General features: G+C 61.8%; 1 protein-coding gene across 1 annotated transcript; it reads right to left on the bottom strand.

Annotated features, from left to right (window-relative positions):
* Positions 1-854: 854 nt before the first annotated feature.
* On the bottom strand, positions 855-17084 carry GIPR (gastric inhibitory polypeptide receptor). The gene is made up of 13 exons (XM_050928099.1): positions 16847-17084; positions 16304-16403; positions 15317-15424; positions 14824-14945; positions 14352-14455; positions 13540-13696; positions 12659-12818; positions 12161-12221; positions 10164-10233; positions 9589-9677; positions 2279-2417; positions 1814-1855; positions 855-1334 (listed from the first exon to the last, which is right to left on the bottom strand). Exons 1-13 carry the CDS (start codon positions 16901-16903, stop codon positions 957-959), a joined length of 1587 nt encoding a protein of 528 aa, XP_050784056.1. The 5' UTR covers positions 16904-17084; the 3' UTR covers positions 855-956.
* Between the last annotated feature and the right edge of the window lie 1819 nt (positions 17085-18903).

The following is an 18903-nucleotide window of genomic DNA, read 5'->3' as shown; positions in this document are numbered from 1 at the left end:
GGGTTAGAAGTAGTCTCAGCACATCAGTTGGCAGCCCCAAAGGGGTTTCTGTGATCAAACCCGTCACACCCTCCCACATAAGCCTTGCACTTACACAGGCAGCACCCCACACCTCTGCAGGTTCAAATCCCATCAAATTCAAAGGCAACGCATGCAAGAAAATTAACGCATTTTTAATGCCACATACCGTTAACCTGTGGAACTCGCTGCCACAGGGTGTCACCAGCCATTCAAAAAAGGTGGACACACACCAGAGGCCCGTTTCCCCATCTCTGCACTTGAGGCAAGGATGGCGGGAGGTGGATTTAAGCTCCAATGCAGTCTCTAGGCCCTGCCTTGCTCCTATTCTCTGTCAGGGCAACCTCAGGGGTGATCTAACTGCTGCTCCACGTCCTAAGGGCCTGATACCTACAGCACAGTGGATTCCAGCTCCACTCTCTATCTGCCCCCTATAGACTGGGGGGATGGGGCAGAGAATAGCTACAGCGCAGTGCTCTCTGGCTGCGCCCTGAGTCGCCTCTACACAGGAGGTTGAGAGCAGGCCCCTTATGCCAGCTCCACAGTATTCAGAGAGACCCCTACAAGGGAGGTGGGGGGCTGGATTCCCAAGGGGCTGAGTGTGCCCACCACAGGCCCAAGGAGATGCGCCTCTGCACTGACCCCAGCTGGACGTCCCCCGAGTCTCAGCAACAGCTGACTCATACGCGTCCATGTCATTTGTCCACAGGCACTCCAGGGGGGCACCATGCCTTGCGGAAAGGATACCAGGTAGTGTGGGTATGCTGGTCCTGCAGACCCTGTGTGCCATGCCCCACCCCCAACACCCCCTTCCCTCCATCCCTAGTGGTTCAGTGTCTTCCCCCTGCCCAAGACAGGGAGAGTCTGAAGGAGTTCACAACCTGGCCCCTCTCTCCCAGCCCCTGGGCCAGCAGGCGGGAAGGGCCCCAAGTTCGATTTTAGCAACAGCTCTCTGAGATCTTGTTGTCCCCAGGCTCCCTAGCCCTGGGGAGCAGCTCCTTGCCCCCCAGCCTGCCTGCCGGCTGCGTCTGAACCGGGATGTAGCAGTAGGATTTGCTGCCCGTGGTACTGGCGTAGGGGCGGCGCTGCTGCTGCTGCAGCTGGGAGCCGCCCATGGAGTTCTCCGAGCTGCAGTTGGACTCCACCTCAGCTCCCCTCTTCCCCGGGTGGCTGGAGCGCCGGGGGCAGCCCACCTCAAAGGCCTTGCCCTGCTGGCAGCGGCAGGACGGCCCATGGCTGCAGCTGTGGCCAGGCTTCTCCAGCAGGTTCGCGCCCAGCTGGCACCTCTGCCACTTCCTCCGGATCTCAGACTGGACCTGGAGCAGGGCAGAGAAAAGGAGGCGGGTGGGGGGGTCAAGTAATGCCCAGGGGACAGGATGAGACCCTTGGTGCATGGGGAGCAGGGGGAGGCCATAGCAGTGTAAGAGGCTTCACACAAGTTAAATGATGATGTGATATTGGTATCCCATTGCATCTTGTAAATGGAGAGAGAGCGAGCTGTATGCAAAGAAAGGTGTTCACTATCAATGGGCCAGATCCCAGCTCGTGTCAATGGGCCGTAGCTCCAATGGTGTCAATGGGCTGTAGCTACTGTGCAACGCCTTGCCTCTCCTCCCCAGCCCGACTCTGCTGCCAGCGCCCCGTGGCATGCCTGCACCGTGTGATCTCTCACCCACCACACTCCGGGAAGGGCACTGTCCCCGACCCTTTCGCCCAGGAGCCAGTACTGCAGCGTGTGAACCGTTAAGGAGAATCAGAAACGGCTCAGTTCCTATGGGTCGGGGGGGGGACCTACCTCCTTGTTGACAAAGCAGTAGAGGATGCTCACCAGAAGACCCTGCAAGACAAGAGCAGATAAAGGCAGGGCTGGGCCCAGCTCCCCTGGGACATACCAGGGGTGGAGAGGTGGGGTGAGGCTGTCTTTGGGGAGGCTCCATGCCCAGGCGGGATCCCACGGCTGCTCGGCGTGGAGCTGCCTTCGGCCAGCTCCCTGCTCAGCCGGCGGCACCACACTTGGTGCCAGGGGGCAGAGCTGACCCCACAGCACCCCACATGGCTTGAGTGGGGGATGCTGGGGACACGTCTCTGTCCAACCCAATAGCAGGCACATGCAAACAATCCCCAGAGCTGAAGCCCAACCCCTGGGTGGGGCGGTCCCCGTGCCCTCACCCTCATTCCTCCGGGGCTGGGTGGCCCTGGCACCCCTCTGCCCCAGATCCCATCCCGCCAGCCCTGGGGGGGCCCCGGCTCTGCTCCCTACCTGGAAGGAGCTGAGGAAGAGCTCAAAGAAGAGCTTGACGTAGCGCAGCGTCCCCTGGGCCTGCTCCTCCGTCACCAGGGCAAACACCACCTCGTGGATGCCCAGCAGTGGGATCAGGGTCAGCGTCGACTTGGCCAGCCTGGGAGAGAGTGATAGGGAAGTGGGGGGTGAATTGCCCCCCTGCCAAGCCCCACAGGCGTCCCTCGGGCCAGAGCCCAGCCAGACCACATGGCCCTCCGAGGCAATGTTAAAGGAACCAGCCGCAGGGTCTGGGCCTCCCCCAGCGGGGCTGGGATCCCAGCCTGGTGTCTTCCCAGCCCCCCAGGTGGCAGGGCCAGTTCTTAGACTGCTCAGTTCAGGGCACCCGGATGATGCTCCCAGTTTCCACAGTTTCATGGGATAGTCCCTGGCCTCAGCTGGGGCACGAACCAGGCTTTCTGCGTCTTGGCCGTGAGATCGAACTTCCAGCAGTACAGCGCCCCCTGCCGAGCCCCCGCCCCGCTCCCTGCAGCACAGCACCCCCTACGACCCTGCCCCGCTCCCTACAGCACAGCACCCCCTGCTGAGCCCCCACTGAGCTCCCTGCAGCACAGCGCCCCCTACTGACCCTGCCCCGCTCCCTGCAGCACAGCACCTCCTACGACCCTGCCCCGCTCCCTACAGCACAGCACCCCCTGCTGAGCCCCCACTGAGCTCCCTGCAGCACAGCACCTCCTACGACCCTGCCCCGCTCCCTACAGCACAGCACCCCCTGCTGAGCCCCCACTGAGCTCCCTGCAGCACAGCGCCCCCTACTGACCCTGCCCCGCTCCCTGCAGCACAGCACCCCCTATGACCCTGCCCCGCTCCCTACAGCACAGCACCCCCTGCTGAGCCCCCACTGAGCTCCCTGCAGCACAGCGCCCCCTACTGACCCTGCCCCGCTCCCTGCAGCACAGCACCCCCTATGACCCTGCCCTGCTCCCTGCAGCACAGCACCCCCTGCTGAGCCCCCACTGAGCTCCCTGCAGCACAGCGCCCCCTACTGACCCTGCCCCGCTCCCTGCAGCACAGCGCCCCCTGCTGACCCTGCCCCGCTCCCTGCAGCCCAGTGCCCCCTGCTGAGCCCCCGCTCTGCTCCCTGCAGCCCAGTGCCCCCTACTGACCCTGCCCCGCTCCCTGCAGCATAGCGCCCCCTAATGACCCTGCCCCGCTCCCTACAGCCCAGTGCCCCCTGCTGAGCCCCTGCCCCGCTCCCTGCAGCCCAGTGCCCCCTGCTGAGCCCCTGCCCCGCTCCCTGCAGCACAGCACCCCCTACGACCCTGCCCCGCTCCCTACAGCACAGCGCCCCCTACTGACCCTGCCCCGCTCCCTGCAGCACAGCACCTCCTACGACCCTGCCCCGCTCCCTACAGCACAGCACCCCCTGCTGAGCCCCCACTGAGCTCCCTGCAGCACAGCGCCCCCTACTGACCCTGCCCCGCTCCCTGCAGCACAGCACCCCCTATGACCCTGCCCTGCTCCCTGCAGCACAGCGCCCCCTGCTGAGCCCCCACCCCGCTCCCTGCAGCACAGCGCCCCCTACTAACCCTGCCCCGCTCCCTACAGCACAGCGCCCCCTACTGACCCTGCCCCGCTCCCTGCAGCCCAGTGCCCCCTGCTGAGCCCCCGCTCTGCTCCCTGCAGCCCAGTGCCCCCTACTGACCCTGCCCCGCTCCCTGCAGCATAGCGCCCCCTAATGACCCTGCCCCGCTCCCTGCAGCCCAGAGCCCCCTGCTGAGCCCCTGCCCCGCTCCCTGCAGCACAGCGCCCCCTACTGACCCTGCCCCGCTCCCTGCAGCTCAGAGCCCCCTGCTGAGCCCCCGCCCCGCTCCCTGCAGCCCAGAGCCCCCTACTGACCCTGCCCCGCTCCCTGCAGCACAGAGCCCCCTGCTGAGCCCCCGCCCCGCTCCCTGCAGCCCAGAGCCCCCTGCTGAGCCCCCGTCCTGCTCCCTGCAGCCCAGAGCCCCCTGCTGAGCCCCCGTCCTGCTCCCTGCAGCCCAGAGCCCCCTGCTGAGCCCCCGCCCCGCTCCCTGCAGCCCAGAGCCCCCTGCTGAGCCCCCGTCCTGCTCCCTGCAGCACAGAGCCCCCTACTGACCCTGCCCCGCTCCCTGCAGCGCAGCGCCCCCTACTGACCCTGCCCCACTCCCTGCAGCCCAGAGCCCCCTGCTGAGCCCCCGCCCCGCTCCCTGCAGCCCAGAGCCCCCTGCTGAGCCCCCGCCCCACTCCCTGCAGCACAGAGCCCCCTACTGACCCTGCCCCGCTCCCTGCAGCCCAGCGCCCCCTGCTGAGCCCCCACTGAGCTCCCTGCAGCCCAGTGCCCCCTGCTGAGCCCCCGCCCCGCTCCCTGCAGCCCAGTGCCCCACAGCACCACACTAGGGCATAAGGTCAGCACTGACTGTGAAGGGAGAGCGCCCCGTACTGAGCTCCTGCCCCACTCCCTGCAGCCCAGCGCCCCCTGCAGAGCCCCTGCCCCGCTCCTAGCCACACAGCGCCCCCTGCTGAGCCCCTACCCCGCTCCCTGCAGCCCAGCGCCCCCTGCCGAGCCCCCACCCCACTCCTAGCCACACAGCGCCCCCTGCTGAGCCCCTACCCTGGTCCCTGCAGCCCAGCGCCCCCTGCTGTGCCACCGCTCCCTGCAGCCCAGTGCCCCCTAACACCACCCTAGGGCATAAGGTCAGCGCTGACTGTGAAGGGAGAGCGCCCGGTACTGAGCTCCTGCCCCACTCCCTGCAGCCCAGCGCCCCCTCGTGTCCCTCTGGTGCCAGCACTGACTACCAGGGAAGAGTGCTGTGACACTCTGTACCTCAAAGTAGCACCCTGGGACCCCCATATTCCCCACTGTGAGATGATTATGGTGTGTTTTGTGCAATGCCTTGTGAGGTATCATTTTAAAAGTCTTGATCTGTTGGGTTGTGTGTCCTATCGGTGGGAAGTTATGAAGTTGTGCTATATGTGTTACTGAGATATATTGTGAGGTTGGGAAAGCCCACAGCTGGCCTTTCAGTGACAACAAAGGACCAGCTATCCCTGGCCAGACAGCTGTTAATGGCCCATCACAGAGAATCCACTCGCCCAAAGGCTCCTTACAAAGGGCATGGATGCCAGTCAGGGCCAGATTAATGCCAGGGCTTTAGGGGCTGCAGCCCAGGGCCTCGGGCTAAGGGGGGCCCCCGCAAACATAAATCCATAAATATAGACAATTCAGTGGCCACCAACCCATCGATCGCGATCAACTGGTCGATCCTGGAGCCTCTGCCAGTTGATCACAATGTGCGGGCTGCGAAAAGTCCAGCGGCACAGCAGGGCTCAGGCAGGCAGCCTGAATGCCGTGGCCCCACGCCGCTCTCGGAAGTGGCTGGCTGCTGGCACTTCTCTTGTGGCCCCTGGCAGGGTGGGGGGAAGGCGGTGCTGTGCGCTGCCCCTGCCCCTTGCACCGTCCCCGCAGCTGCCATTGACCGGTTCCTGACCAATGGGAGCTGCGGGGATGGCACTTGTGGGCACGGACAGTGTATAGAAACCTGCTGTCCCCTTCCCCCAAGGGGCACGCAGAGACGTGCCAGCAGCCGGATGCTTTCAGGAGCAGCGTGGGGCCACAGTATGCAGGCAGCCTGCCTGAGCCCTGCTGCACTGCCGGCCAGGAGCCACCCGTGGTAAGCACCTCCCGGACGGAGCCTACACCTCGCACCCCCTCCTGAACCCCAACCCCCTGCCCCAGGTCAGAATCCCTCCCAGAGCCTGCACCCCTCACCCTCTCCTGCACCCCAACACTGCCCCAGCCTGGAGCCCCCTCCTGCACCCAAACTCCCTCCCAGCAAGAAACGAATATATCGGCTGTTCTAAGGTAAGAAGTAGGCTATTTTGAGTTAACGGAACTATGTTCAGCATGTTTTAAGACTGAAATGTAACCACACAACGGCTTTATGTTAATTAAAAGGCAAATTTAGTATAGCGTTAATAGTGTTAATGTCATAATTGTGATCATTTTCTTTTAAATTAGGAAAAATACTTGTACACAGGCAGGACCGGTGCTAGGGTTTTGAGCGCCCTAGGCGGACGGCAATTTCGCCGCCCCGCGCGCTGGTTCCGCGGCTCCGGTGAAGCTGCCGCAGTGGTGTCTGGAGGAGGTCCACCGGTGCCGCGTGAGCAGCCGACCGTCCATGGGAGCTGCCTGCCACCCCCTGCAGACACCCTGGACTGCCGGCTGCCACAGCGGCGCCCTGACCCACGGTCAGTGCGCCTCCGCGGCAGCCGGAAGCCCAGGGTTTCCCTGGGCCAGGGGACCCCTGCCCCTGGGCTGCCAGCTGCCGCGGCGGCGCCCTGACCCAGGGGACCCCCTGAACTGCGGGCTGCCACGGCGGCGCCCTGACCCAAGGGACACCCTGGACTGCGGGCTGCCGCGGTGGTGCCCTGACCCAGGGGACCCCCTGAACTGCCGGCTGCCGGGGCGGCGCCCTGACCCAGGGGACCCCCTGAACTGCCGGCTGCCGAGGCGGTGCCTTGACCCAGGGGACGCCCTGGACTGCAGGCTGCCGCGGCGGCGCTCTGACCCAGGGGACACCCTGGGCTGCTGGCTGCCGGGGCGGCGCCTTGACCCAGGGGACACCCTGGGCTGCTGGCTGCCGGGGCGGCGCCTTGACCCAGGGGACACCCTGGACTGCAGGCTGCCGGGGCGGCGCCCTGACCCAGGGGACGCCCTGGACTGCAGGCTGCCGCGGCGGCGTCCTGACCCAGGGGACCCCCTGAACTGCCGGCTGCCGCGGCGGCGCCCTGACCCAGGGGACCCCCTGAACTGCCGGCTGCCGCGGCGGCGCCCTGACCCAGGGGACCCCCTGAACTGCCGGCTGCCGGGGCGGCGCCCTGACCCAGGGGGCACCCTGGACTGCGGGCTGCCGGGGCGGCGCCCTGACCCAGGGGACACCCTGGGCTGCGGGCTGCCGGGGCGGCGCCCTGACCCAGGGGACACCCTGGACTGCGGGCTGCCGCGGCGGCGCCCTGACCCAGGAGACACCCTGGACTGCGGGCTGCCGCGGCGGCGCCCTGACCCAGGGGACACCCTGGACTGCGGGCTGCCGCGGCGGCGCCCTGACCCAGGGAACACCCTGGGCTGCCGGCTGCCGGGGCGGCGCCCTGACCCAAGGGACACCCTGGGCTGCCGGCTGCCGCCGGCAGCTCAGACTCCCTCTCTGTCCCAGCAGCAGCAGCTGCTCAACCATTTAAAAAAAAATTGGGGGGCGCTTTTTGGTGCCCTCAAATCTCGGCACCCTAGGCAACCGCCTAGTCCGCCTAAATGGTTGCACCGGCCCTGTACACAGGGGTCCCACACAATCTAATAGCCCCAGGCCCACAGGAGAGTTAATCCGGCCCTGACGCCAGTGGTTCTCAACCAGGGACACGTGTACTCCTGGGGGCACACAGAGCTTTCCAGGGGGTACATCAACTCATCTAGATGTTTGCCGGGTTTTACAACAGGCTACGTAAAAAGCACAAGCAAAGTCAGTACCAACTAAAATTTCATCCAGAGGATGGACTTGTTTATACCACTCTATGTGAAATGTAAGTACAATATTTATATTCCAATTGATTTATTTGATAAAAAATGAGAAAGTGAGCGATTTGTCAGTATTAGTGCGCTGTGAGCCTGCTGTATTTTCAGCTCTGAATTTGTAAGCAAGTAGCTTTTCAGTGAGGTGAAACTTGGGGGACGCAAGACCAATCCGACTCCTGGAAGGGGCACAGGCGTCTGGAAAGGTTGAGAACTACTGAGGCATGCCATGGAGACTCTCTGACCCCCATGTCACAGCAAGGATCTTTCTAGCAGCTGGAAGAAAGTCTAAAAGAGGGAGAGTGACATCATCACGTGGCCTCTTCCCCCCTCCCCTGATCTCAGCACCTGGAAGACAAAGACTTTGAACTGGGGAGACTGGTCCCAGGCTGGAAAGGAACCCAGTCTTTGTACTGAGGAGCTGTGAGCCGCCTGTAACATCTGTTAGGACCGACGCAAGAGACGCTGCTTGATTCAAATCCCGCATCGTTTGTTAAAGTTAGAATTTAGACTGTGTTTCTGTTTATTTCTTAGGTAACCAACTTGGCTCTCTCTGCCTGCTACCTAGAATCATTTAAAATCTGTCTTTCTGGCGTTAATAAATCGGTTTTCTATGTTACCTAGAACAGCGTGGTTTCAGCTGAAGTGCTCGGGGAATCTCAGCTCAGATTTCAAAGGCTGGTGCATGGCCACTTCCCTTTGACCAAGTGGCGACCTAATTAATGAGTTTGCACGTTCCAAGGGTGTCTTGAGCAGCGTAGGCTGGTATATTTCTGGGGTGCCAGGCTGGGGGCTGGGGTGACTGGCAGGTGCCTCTCTGTAGGATTTCTGAGTGACTCACGGAGCATTCATGCGGTTTGGCTGGGTGTAGGCTCCACAGCCTGGTGGCTGAGTGATCACGATGCCTGGAGGGGTTTTGCTGTTTGTCACTGGCATAGCTTTGTGTGAGACAGCGCTGGGTGGAGAGTTAAAGGGGCACAGCAGTCCCACAGTCCCAGGTTGTACCCCGGGGATCATAGGCACCGACTTCCCCTCTGCCCCGGGGGTGCTTAACCTCCCTGCCCCTAGCTCCCCCGGCTCCGGCACCACGCTCGCCTCACCCCAATTCCACCCCTTTCCCCCAAGTCCCTCCCCGCCCCGCCTGGCCTCTTTACCAGCTTCTCCCCAGAGTGCACCGCGTCCCCATTCCTCCCTCTCCCTCCTGGAAGTCCTAAGCGCAACCAAACAGCTGTTAGGCTGCGGGTGGGAAGCGCTGGGAGGGGGAGGAGGAGGCAAGGATGGGGTGGGGACAGCGGGAGCTTGGCAGCCGGTGGGTGTGGAGCACCTGCTAATTTTTCCCCGTGGGTGTTGCAGCCCCGCAGCACCCACGGAGCCGGCGCCTATGCTGGGGATCCCATCACAAATGACCCCTTCTGAGCTCCCACCCCACCCTGCAGCACAGCACCTCCTACTGCCCCACTGGGGCCCTGGGGTCAGTACTGACTGTGAGGGGAGAGCGCCCCCTAGGAAGCCTCCACCCCATCTTTCAACACCGCGCTCCCTAGTGCCCCACTGGAACATTGAGGCCCGCACTGAGTGCCGGAGAAGAGCGCCCCTAGTGAGCCCCTGCCCTGTTCCCTGGATTTGTTCCATTGGAAGTGGTACCACCCCACTTCGTTTGCCAGATCTAAGAGCCAGAGTCAATGCTGCTGCAGGGAGCCGGGGCTCCCAGCTGGGGGCGCCGCCGCGAGGGGTAGCCCCTGCCTACCTGAACTTGTAATCCATGTAGCGCATCTGGTGAGCCCGGAGTTTGGAGACCAGTATCTTAATGATACGGACGAATATGACAAAGTTAACCTGGGGGAGAGAGAGTAAGTTACCCATCACTCCCCACTAGTACCCTCTGCCCTGGGGATGGGCTTGGAGCCCCTGCAGTAGGGCTGGTGTTTACATGGGGGAGGGAGAGTGGCGATTTATACATGGGGAGGAGAAAGCATCACCCCCCAGGTGCCAGCGCTCCCATCCTGCTCCCCACAGCACCCCCTGCTGGGCAAGACCAGGACTGACATAGCCGGAAGCACGCTCACAGCCAGAGCCCTCACCTCACTCCCCACAGCGCCCCCTGATGGGTCAGAGTGGGAATGGAGAAGCCAGAAGTTCCCCCTACAGCCAGCGCCTGCCCCTCCGCACAGCGCCCCCTGCTGGGGGAGACCAGACCTGGAGTAGCTGGGAGCTTCCTCCACCACCAGCACCCACTCCCCACAGCGCCCCCTGCTGGGGCAGACCAGGACTGGAGTAGCTGCCTCTTGGCTGTCTGAAGCGCAGTGGGTGTTTGTAACTCACCAGGATGGCGAGCAGGATGGGGCAGCGGATAATCCACCAATAGGCCATGTTGTCATTTCTCTCCCAGCACCTGGAAAACCAACTCACGTCAAACTGGCTGGGAGGGAGGAACCTGCACAGCCGGGTAGGGTGGTGACAGGAGTTAGCAGGTGGCACCAACCTTCTCTCTCCCCCGCGTGAGCACAGTTCTGTCTGTGACCCAGATCAGCCGAGGGCTGGCCTTTGCTTCCCACCACTGCCACAGAATTTGAGGGCAGAAAGGGCCATCAGATCATCCAGCCTGAGTTCCTGTGAGCACCCGCCATTAAACCTCACCCAGCCGCCCCCGCCCTAAGCCCGACAACCTCCATTAGATCAAAGTATTACAGCCCCCAGGAGACTAAACGCTCATGGGCCACAGGCAGAGAACAGCAGGGACCCATGGGCACTGGGGCCCCGCCAATGGCAGGGGATTGATTGGGGGATCCATGCTCCATATCGCAAAGGAAGGGGAAAAAGTCCTCCAAGGCCACAGCCAGTCTGACCTGGGGGCAAATTCCTTCCGCACCCCAAATCCGACCCTGAGCATGGGATCAAGAACCAGCCAGCCAAGCACCAGAGAGAGAATTCTCAAGGGAGCCGTGGCCCACCCAGTCCAGGCTCCCCTCTCCAGCTGTGTACATGACGCTTCAGAGGAGATTAAAAAACCCCAAACCCAGAATACATCAGGGCAGGGGGTGGGGGGGATCCCTTCCTAACCCTTACAGGTGGCTGGAGCTAGTGGTTCTCAAGCAGGTTTCAGGGGGTCTGCCAAGCATGGTCGGCATTAGATTCATTAGGGCCCTGAGCAGAAAGCCAAAGTCCCACCTCTCAGGACTGCAAGGTATATTGCAAAGCCCTGAGCCCTGCCAGACAGGGCTGAAGTTGAAGCCTCTGCAACTTAGCTTTGTGGCATAGGTGCCAACTCCGTGGGTGCTCCGGAGCTGGAGCACCCATGCGGAAAAATTAGTGGGTGCTCTGCACCCACCGGCAGCCAAGCTCCCCTCACCCCCCACCCCACCTCTTCCTCCCCTGAGCGCACCACGTCCTCGCGCCTCCACCTACCTCCCAGCGCTTCCTGCCCGGCCGACGCCAAACAGCTGTTTGGCAGCGTTAGCACGCTCCGGCAGGGACGGGGAGGAATAGGAACATGGCGCACTCAGGGGAGGAGGCAGGGAAGAGTCGAGTCTGGGGCGGGGATTTGGGGAAGGAGTCAGAATAGGGGCAGGGAGGGGGTGGATTTGGGGTGGGGATTTTGGGGCTGGGATTGGAATGGGGGTGGGGAAGGGGTGGGAAGAGGTGAGGCAGGGGCGGGGCCTCATGGAAGGGGTGGAGTGGGGGCAGAAAAACAATTGTGGCACAGGTGGGCCGTGGAGTTTTTATAGCAGAAGGAAAAAGATTGAGATCCCCCAGCTGGAGCACAGAAGAGCCTCGGACCCGTCACTCGCTCTGGCTAGCAGAATTAGCCCGTTAGCTGATACACCAGAGATGGATGGGTCAAGTCCTACAAATGACGCTCATGCGTGGGCCTGGGGTCACAAAGTGCTGTGAATGCAGCGAGCTCACACGCACACGTTTACATGGGTGTGGAACAGGGATGGGGAAAACCGCGTTCGTCTTGGGACGTTTGACTGGACAAGAAGTGACGTTTTCATCAAAATGGAAACGTTCGTTTTTAGCCAATTTCCCCCCTCCTGTTTTTGGCAACTGAAGGCAGAGAAATTTTGGCTGAAATCCTAAAATCATTTACTTTTTAAACCTCAGGGTTTGGATTTTTGACGAAAACCTGGATGTTTTTGAAGAAAACAAAACGGATTTTTAAATTCCCCTCCTCAAAATGTTTCCTGGCACCAAACCCTTGTTTCTCACCCCGCTTCCTAGAGACCCTCTGACAAGGTCACCCCAAAGTTCGAGGATTTCCAAGCACTTTCTTTCTGTGCTGGACCCCAAGCTGGAGAGATTTTGCTGGCCGGACTTACTGGTTGTTTTCATAGAGGTATCTGATGATCACCCAGGGAATGACAAACAGGACGGGGGCTCCTATGGACAGACAGACGCAGCAGTTAGGGTTTTGTTCTCCAGCCCCACCCGTGAGATTCCCCCCTGTGTACATGCCCTCTAGCATTTTCCATCTCCTCTCCGGTGGGTGCATCTCTGCCACTGGTGGGAGTGCTAGTGGTAGTGGAGATAGGACTCCGGCACGTTACCCACCGGGATGCCTAGACGTGCTGTGGAACGCCGCAGGCGTTGTGGGTGGAACCCCGCACTACCCTTCGCGGCAGAGCAGGGCCATGCTGGGGCAAGTATCTAAGGGGGATTCTTTCGGGGGGCTTCTGGATGCAGACGTACCCTGGGGTCCTTTCCAGCTCCCAGCCTGCACTGCCTAGGTCACCAAAGGGGGTCTCCCTATGCCCTGGCCCGCACTGCAGTACCTCCACCATGCCCCTTCCCGGCCATGCCTGCGCGGCCCCACTCACCCCATCCGACAAGCAGGTAGCCCACAAAGCAGCTCTCCTCCGAGACGGCCATCAGCACAAGCAGGTTGTGCAGGTAGAGCCCTTCCACCAGCAGCCAGTAGTAGTTGGCCCCGACGCAGTACTGGGTCAGGACCTGAGCCAGGCGGCAGCCAGCGGCAGCCTGAGGCCCCGGGGAAGCGGGGAGAGGAGCAGAGAGAGGTGGGAATGCTGGAGGGTGACGGATGGAGGAGCCCCATCAGGTCACGGCCAGCCCATCCCCACTCAGGGCAGGGGTGTCCCCTACAGTCGGTCCCCCCATGGCTTGGCCCAGATTCCCACGGGATGGGCTGCCAGCCCTTCCCATGGGGAGGCAACTCCCCTGCCCCATGGATCTTCGAGTCAGGAAGCTTTGCCCGGAATCCAGCCTCAGTTTCCCTATACTGCCTTTTGTCTCATAGCTCTGAGTAATTCCCCTTCCTCTCTGGTGGGGACACCGTACAAATACGCAGCTGGATCCCTCCCACCCCTGGATCAGCTCGCTGATCCCATGCCTAACCCTGCTGCCAACGGCTCCTGTTGGGAGTGGGTCAGCCTGGGGCCAGGTCCCCAGCTGGTGTCAACGGGCCAGAGCTCCACTGGTGCTGGATCACAGCTGACGCGGCTCCATGAATTTTAGTGCTGATTTAAGCCAGCTGGGGTCTGGCCCATACTGCCTCGCTGCTGACCTTGGGGGTCCCCGGGCTTTCACCCCCGATGTACAGGGTGCTCGCTGCAGTGCCCCCCTTGGAGGTAGGGATTCCCCCCCCTCCCCGAGGTCAGAAAGGGGCTCAATCCCTCAGCCCAGCTGGCTGGATCTCCTCCCCCCACCTCCTCCGGGAGTGATGCCCGCGACCGGGCAGTACCTGGTCCCCAAGGAGATGGAAGAGGTCCCCTTCGTGCCGCAGGTCCTTGGAGAAGCGCACACGGAGGAGGGCATCCCGGGTGAGGATGGAGACGGCCCGCAGCATGAACGAGAGGAAGAGGTTCACGTGGATGTAGTTGCGGGTGCATCTCAGCTTCCTGCAGAGGGGGTGGGACCATCAATCAGGGGGATGGGGGGGCAGCCGTACTCCAGCATTTAAACTAAGCAGCTGTGGCCGTCGACACCGAGCGCCTGCGAGCGTCACCGGGCACTGACCCAGTGCCGGGCCCTTACGCTAAGAGTCACGCTGAGCCAGCGGGTGAAGACAGCTGAGCCAGCGCGCTGGGCTCTGTGCTGGGGCCTTGGGCACAACACTGACTAACCAGGGGTGAAATTCACCAATGCCAGCAATGGACAGTGTGGCCGCAGGAACTAAAAATCAAGAGGAGCTGTCCAGGCCCGGTCCCAGTCTCGCTTACTCCGGTTTTACACTGCAGATCCGGCTCCATGCGCCCCATCCATACAGAGCAAACCAACAGCAGGCGGAGCGTCAAACAGGAGTGACTCCTGCAGTAAAGGGCGTGTCAAACTGGGGAGCGGCCCCCCATCAGGCCCAAATCCAGGATCAGGCCCTTAATTACTAAAAGACACTTGCTTTTTAAAGAGGGAGGCGGTACAGATTAAATCCACGGGTCCATACTCTGCCCCTCGACCTGGGTGCAAATCCCGAGTGGCCTCAGTGCACTTCCCCCAGGGCCACTGACATCAGGAGCTGGACCATTAACTCCGCCACGCCCACAGGCTCTGCAGTACCTGAAAGCCAGGAGCAGCAGCAGGGCGAGCAGCAGGGAGACCAGCGAGAGGGAGTAGCCCACGGTGTACATCAGCCGGAACTGTTCCAGGAACCGCACCTGCTTCTGCAAAGGGACGCAGCGGAGGGTCAGGTCGAGCTCCTTGCCCCTTCCTTCCCCACCTCCCTCCGCCCCACCCCTGCCATTCGGAGCATTTACAGGGGAGGGCGCCCCCTGCTGGGACAATCAGGGACCGGCGAGGGCATTGATATGGAAACAGAGCGGGGATTCGGCTGCTGGATCCTTTCCGGGCAGCACCGCATCCAGCCAACAGATCCCTCCAGCGCTGGAGAGGAACGAGCTGCCAGAGCTCAGAGGGACTCTGGCTCAGGACGGAGTCGGAGGCTGGGTGGGAGCGGCTGGAGAGAAAGCCGCGTGGCTTGGGAGCTGGGAGCCAGGCTGGGAAGCAGCCTGTGGCCGGCCGGGACACTGACCTGGAAGGGGTGGTCTGTGCTGAGATCCTCGCACTGCGAGTGGTCCCTCCAGGGCAGCCCCAACTCGTCCGTCACCCACTGGCCAGCCGGGCCGCAGAGCCGCATCACGAACCCACCACGAACTGCCGGGGAGGAGACCAGGGGAGCCAAGTGGCAGGTGTGGGGGGGGGGTATGTGGGTGTGTGTCAGCCACAGCCCCACTGCCACTGCCCACAGATGTCCCCGCCCTGCTCTTAAAGTGACCCCCCTGCAGCCTGAGTCATAGGGGTGTGGGGACACAAGGGTTAACATCACCGTACTCTGCATGGGCCTGAGCTTGCAGGCCTAGTCCTCTGCAGAGCAGCCCCAGGCCTCTACTCTGGATTCCAGCATGTAGCTAAGATCAGAATTGGGCCAGCTTTCACCCGGGGAGCGGGTCCCAGCAGGTGGGCCGAGGGGCCAGGCATGGGAAGGTGGTGTGGCTGGAATGAGCCTCGGAGGAAGGCATATTTACCGTGGTGATGCCAGGGCAGGTACCACGGACAGGGCACCATGGCGGTGGTGTTGGGCAGAGTGTCCTCCCAGCAGGCATACATGTCAAAGGTCCGGTTACACACCAGGCCTGGGAGGGGATGAAGACAAGAGGCATTTAAAACACTTGCATGTCACAGAGACGGGCAAACACCAGTCACGCAGGTCTGGGTGGCCACACGCATACACGTGCAAATCACATTCATACGTGTGTGACCCATGCACGGCAAGCAGGCCTAAGTGACCACAGGCATGGGCAAGTCAGGTGCATGTGTGTAAACCACACACACACACTCATCTATACAAACGCGTGCAAATCACATGCACATGTGCAACTCACACACACAAACTTGCCTCTGCAAACACAGACATATGCAAATCATATGCAAGCGTGAAACACACAAACACAAGCCTATAAACACAGACATGTGCAAATCACACGTGTGCAAATCACACACACTCACCTCTAAATAGATGTGCAAATCACATACGCGTGTGTAACTCACACCCAAACTCACCTCTGTAAACACAGACAAGTGCAAATCACATGCACCCGTGAAAACCACGCACACAGGAACTCACCTCTGTAAATACAGACGTGCAAATCACACACATGTGCAAACCACACACACACACAAACACGCCTCTGCAAACACAGACACACATGCAAATCACGCACACACATAGAAACATGCCTGCACAGCCACCCCCATCCAGGCAGCCCCCTCACGCACATGCCAACCACATGCATGCACATGCAAAAGAAGCTCACACAGACACCACACTCAGGCATGCCCATGGGCCACACCAACACGCTACCCCATGCAAGCACAAACAACATGGGTTTTCAAACATGGCAACACGTGCTGAGAGGAGGGGTTGGGATGCCCAAGTGGACGCTGGGTGCACTTATGAGACCCGCTGGCCCTACCCCAACCCCGGCCCAGGAGGAACAACCCGCTTCCCTCACCTGCGGGATACGGCTCCTCGGCCATTCTGCGCTCACACTCCTGCTGGTACTGCCGCCAGGCCGCAAACATGTCCTTGGCTGACTTCTCTGAGGAGCTCGCCTGCAATGGGATGGGAGTCAGGGCAATGGGCTCTGCGTGCAGCTGTGTTCCTGTCCCCCTGAATAGACTGCAGCCCCAGGGCTCACGTGGAGGGAAATACAACTTCCAGTCCCAGCCTCTCCCAGCAGGGGGCGCTGTGGGGAGCAGGGCAGGAGCTGGCTTGTGGGGAGCGCCCAGCTACTCCAGTCCCAGCATCTCCCAGTAGGGGGCGCTATGGGGAGCAGGACAGGAACTGGCTGTGCAAGAACTCCCAGCTACTCCAGTCCCGGCCTTTCCCAGCAGGGGGCACTGCGGGGAGCGGGGCAGGAGCGCCAGCTGTGGTGCAGTTGCTGCAGGGGATGCTATTGCACCGAGACGGAACAACAGGGGTCTGAGGTGCTGCCTGGGGGCGGTACTGAGCTAAGTGCCAGCCGTGGTGGGGGCGCCCTGGGGTGCAGTCTCACCTCCGCTGTTCCCTGGAGCGACACAAGCAGCAGGAAGAGAATAAAAGGCTCCCACATGCTTCAGCTGCAGTGCAGACATGAGGCCAGTGAGCGGTGTCTGGCTCAGGGATCCTGCAGGCGCCGGCGGTTGTCTCGGTCCCACTCCAACGGAGCTGGGGTGTAGCTGGGGAGAGGCACCCTAGGAGGAAGCAACCCGGATGGATTGGCAATGGGGCTCCCTGCTGGTCTCAACTGCAGAGCAGAGGCCCAAGACACCTGCCTCCCTCTCCAACAGATCCCCCATCAGCAAAGCCATGAGCTCTGCCCACCCGGCCCTCAAGCAGAGGGATCTGATGCCACAGGGATGGGCACAGAGAGATCCCACCCTCAAGCAGGGCTTCGACCCCCTCTGCTTCCCCCCACCCTCCTGAGCAGGACCTGGTTCCCGTGAGAACCCTCAGGCAGCAGCAGCTGGTGGGAAGGGGCTATTTATAGGGCACATTAGACGTGTCGTCCAGCTGCGATCCAGGGCCCTGGCTGAGGGAGCTGGGTTCGAGTGGGTAGAAAGTTCAGCAGGGAGCCCAGGATAAATACAACGCCTGAGACCTGACAGCGGGAGGAAGCTCCTCGGAGGGAAGAGTCTCCGGTACACAGTCCACAGACAAGCCTGGGGGCAGGGGAGCAGGCCGCTTCTATGGGGGGGCTGGCAGCTGGGATAGGATTTTGCGGGACCATCTCAATATTAGGGGCTTTGTCTTATATAGGCAACTATACCACCACCCCCACAAAAAAGTGTCCCAATTTTTCACACTTGCTATCTGGTCCCTCTAATAAGGTTCCTGAGATGCAGCCACCTCTGGGGTGGGGCACAGGAGCTGCTCAACTGCTGTCCTGCAGCCCAGCTGAGGACAGGATGTGAAGACTCTTGTCTCCTGTTGAAGCTGCAGGAGGCAGGAATTTCATCCCCCCCCCCGCCCCCCTCGCCCTTCTAGGAACAGCCGCGTTTCCTGGTGCCAGGGAAGCTCACACCGATTGGGCGGTGTTGATGGGCCATTGACCCCCAGCCCCCAGCGCCACTCTGCTGCCCCCAGTGGCGGCTCCAGGCACCAGCGCTCCAAGCGGGCGCCTGGGGCGGCAAGTCACAGGGGGCGCCCTGCCAGTCCCTGCGAGGGTGGCAGTCAGGCGGCTTTCGGCGGCACGCCTGCGGGAGGTCCGCTGGTCCCACGGCTTCAGCGGCAATTAGGCGGTGGGTACGCCGAAGCTGCGGGACCGAAACTCTCCGGAAGGCAAGCCGCCGAATCCGCGGGCTCAGAGCCCTCCCGCAGGCAAGCCGCCAAAGCCATGGGACTGGGGCCTTCCCGCAGGTGCCCCCCCCCCGAAGCCGCGGGACCGGGGACCTCCCACAGGAATACCGCTGAATCCGCGGGACCGGGGACCTCCCACAGGCAAACCACCAAAGGCTGCCTGCCTACCATGCTTGGGGCAGCAAAAAAGCTAGAGCTGCTCCTGGCTGCCCCAACCAGAGACCAGAGGCTCTTTGCCTCGGAGTGGCGACACTGACGTACCCATGGTTACCACAGCACTCATAGACTCATAGACTCTAGGACTGGAAGGGACCTCGAGAGGTTATCGAGTCCAGTCCCCTGCCCTCATGGCAGGACCAAATACCGTCTAGACCATCCCTAATAGACATTTATCTAACCTAGATAGAGGCCCGAGCACCGCAAGTCCTGGGGCCTCGGAGCGGAAAGCCGCTCTCCCCCCCAAGGGGGCACTGTCGGGGGAAAGGCCCTGTTGAGCCCAGCTCCCTGTGGCCTAAAGAAAGAGCTGGCCCCAGCCTGGCGTCGCTGTCCCCCACCAACTCTCCCTTTGCCCCTCTGCCGCGTGGGCCAGAATCTCCCACAGTCCCCAAGTCGATAAGCCCATCCCAGTTCTGAGTTTGCCAGACCTCAGTTTCCCCATGCAAACCCATCCCTGGCTTCTTCACACTCGTTGTTGTTAGTCTGAGGGGGCTGGCCTGGGGGACATCTCCTAGGCTGCTTGTCTTACGTCTTCGCTAGTACTCAGGGATGAGGCCA

This window comes from Gopherus flavomarginatus, chromosome 18 (genome assembly GCF_025201925.1).
Source record: "Gopherus flavomarginatus isolate rGopFla2 chromosome 18, rGopFla2.mat.asm, whole genome shotgun sequence".
Lineage (NCBI taxonomy): Eukaryota > Metazoa > Chordata > Testudines > Testudinidae > Gopherus > Gopherus flavomarginatus.
The sequence above is the reverse complement of the archived record's forward strand: the minus strand, read 5'-3'. Positions and strand labels throughout refer to the sequence as shown.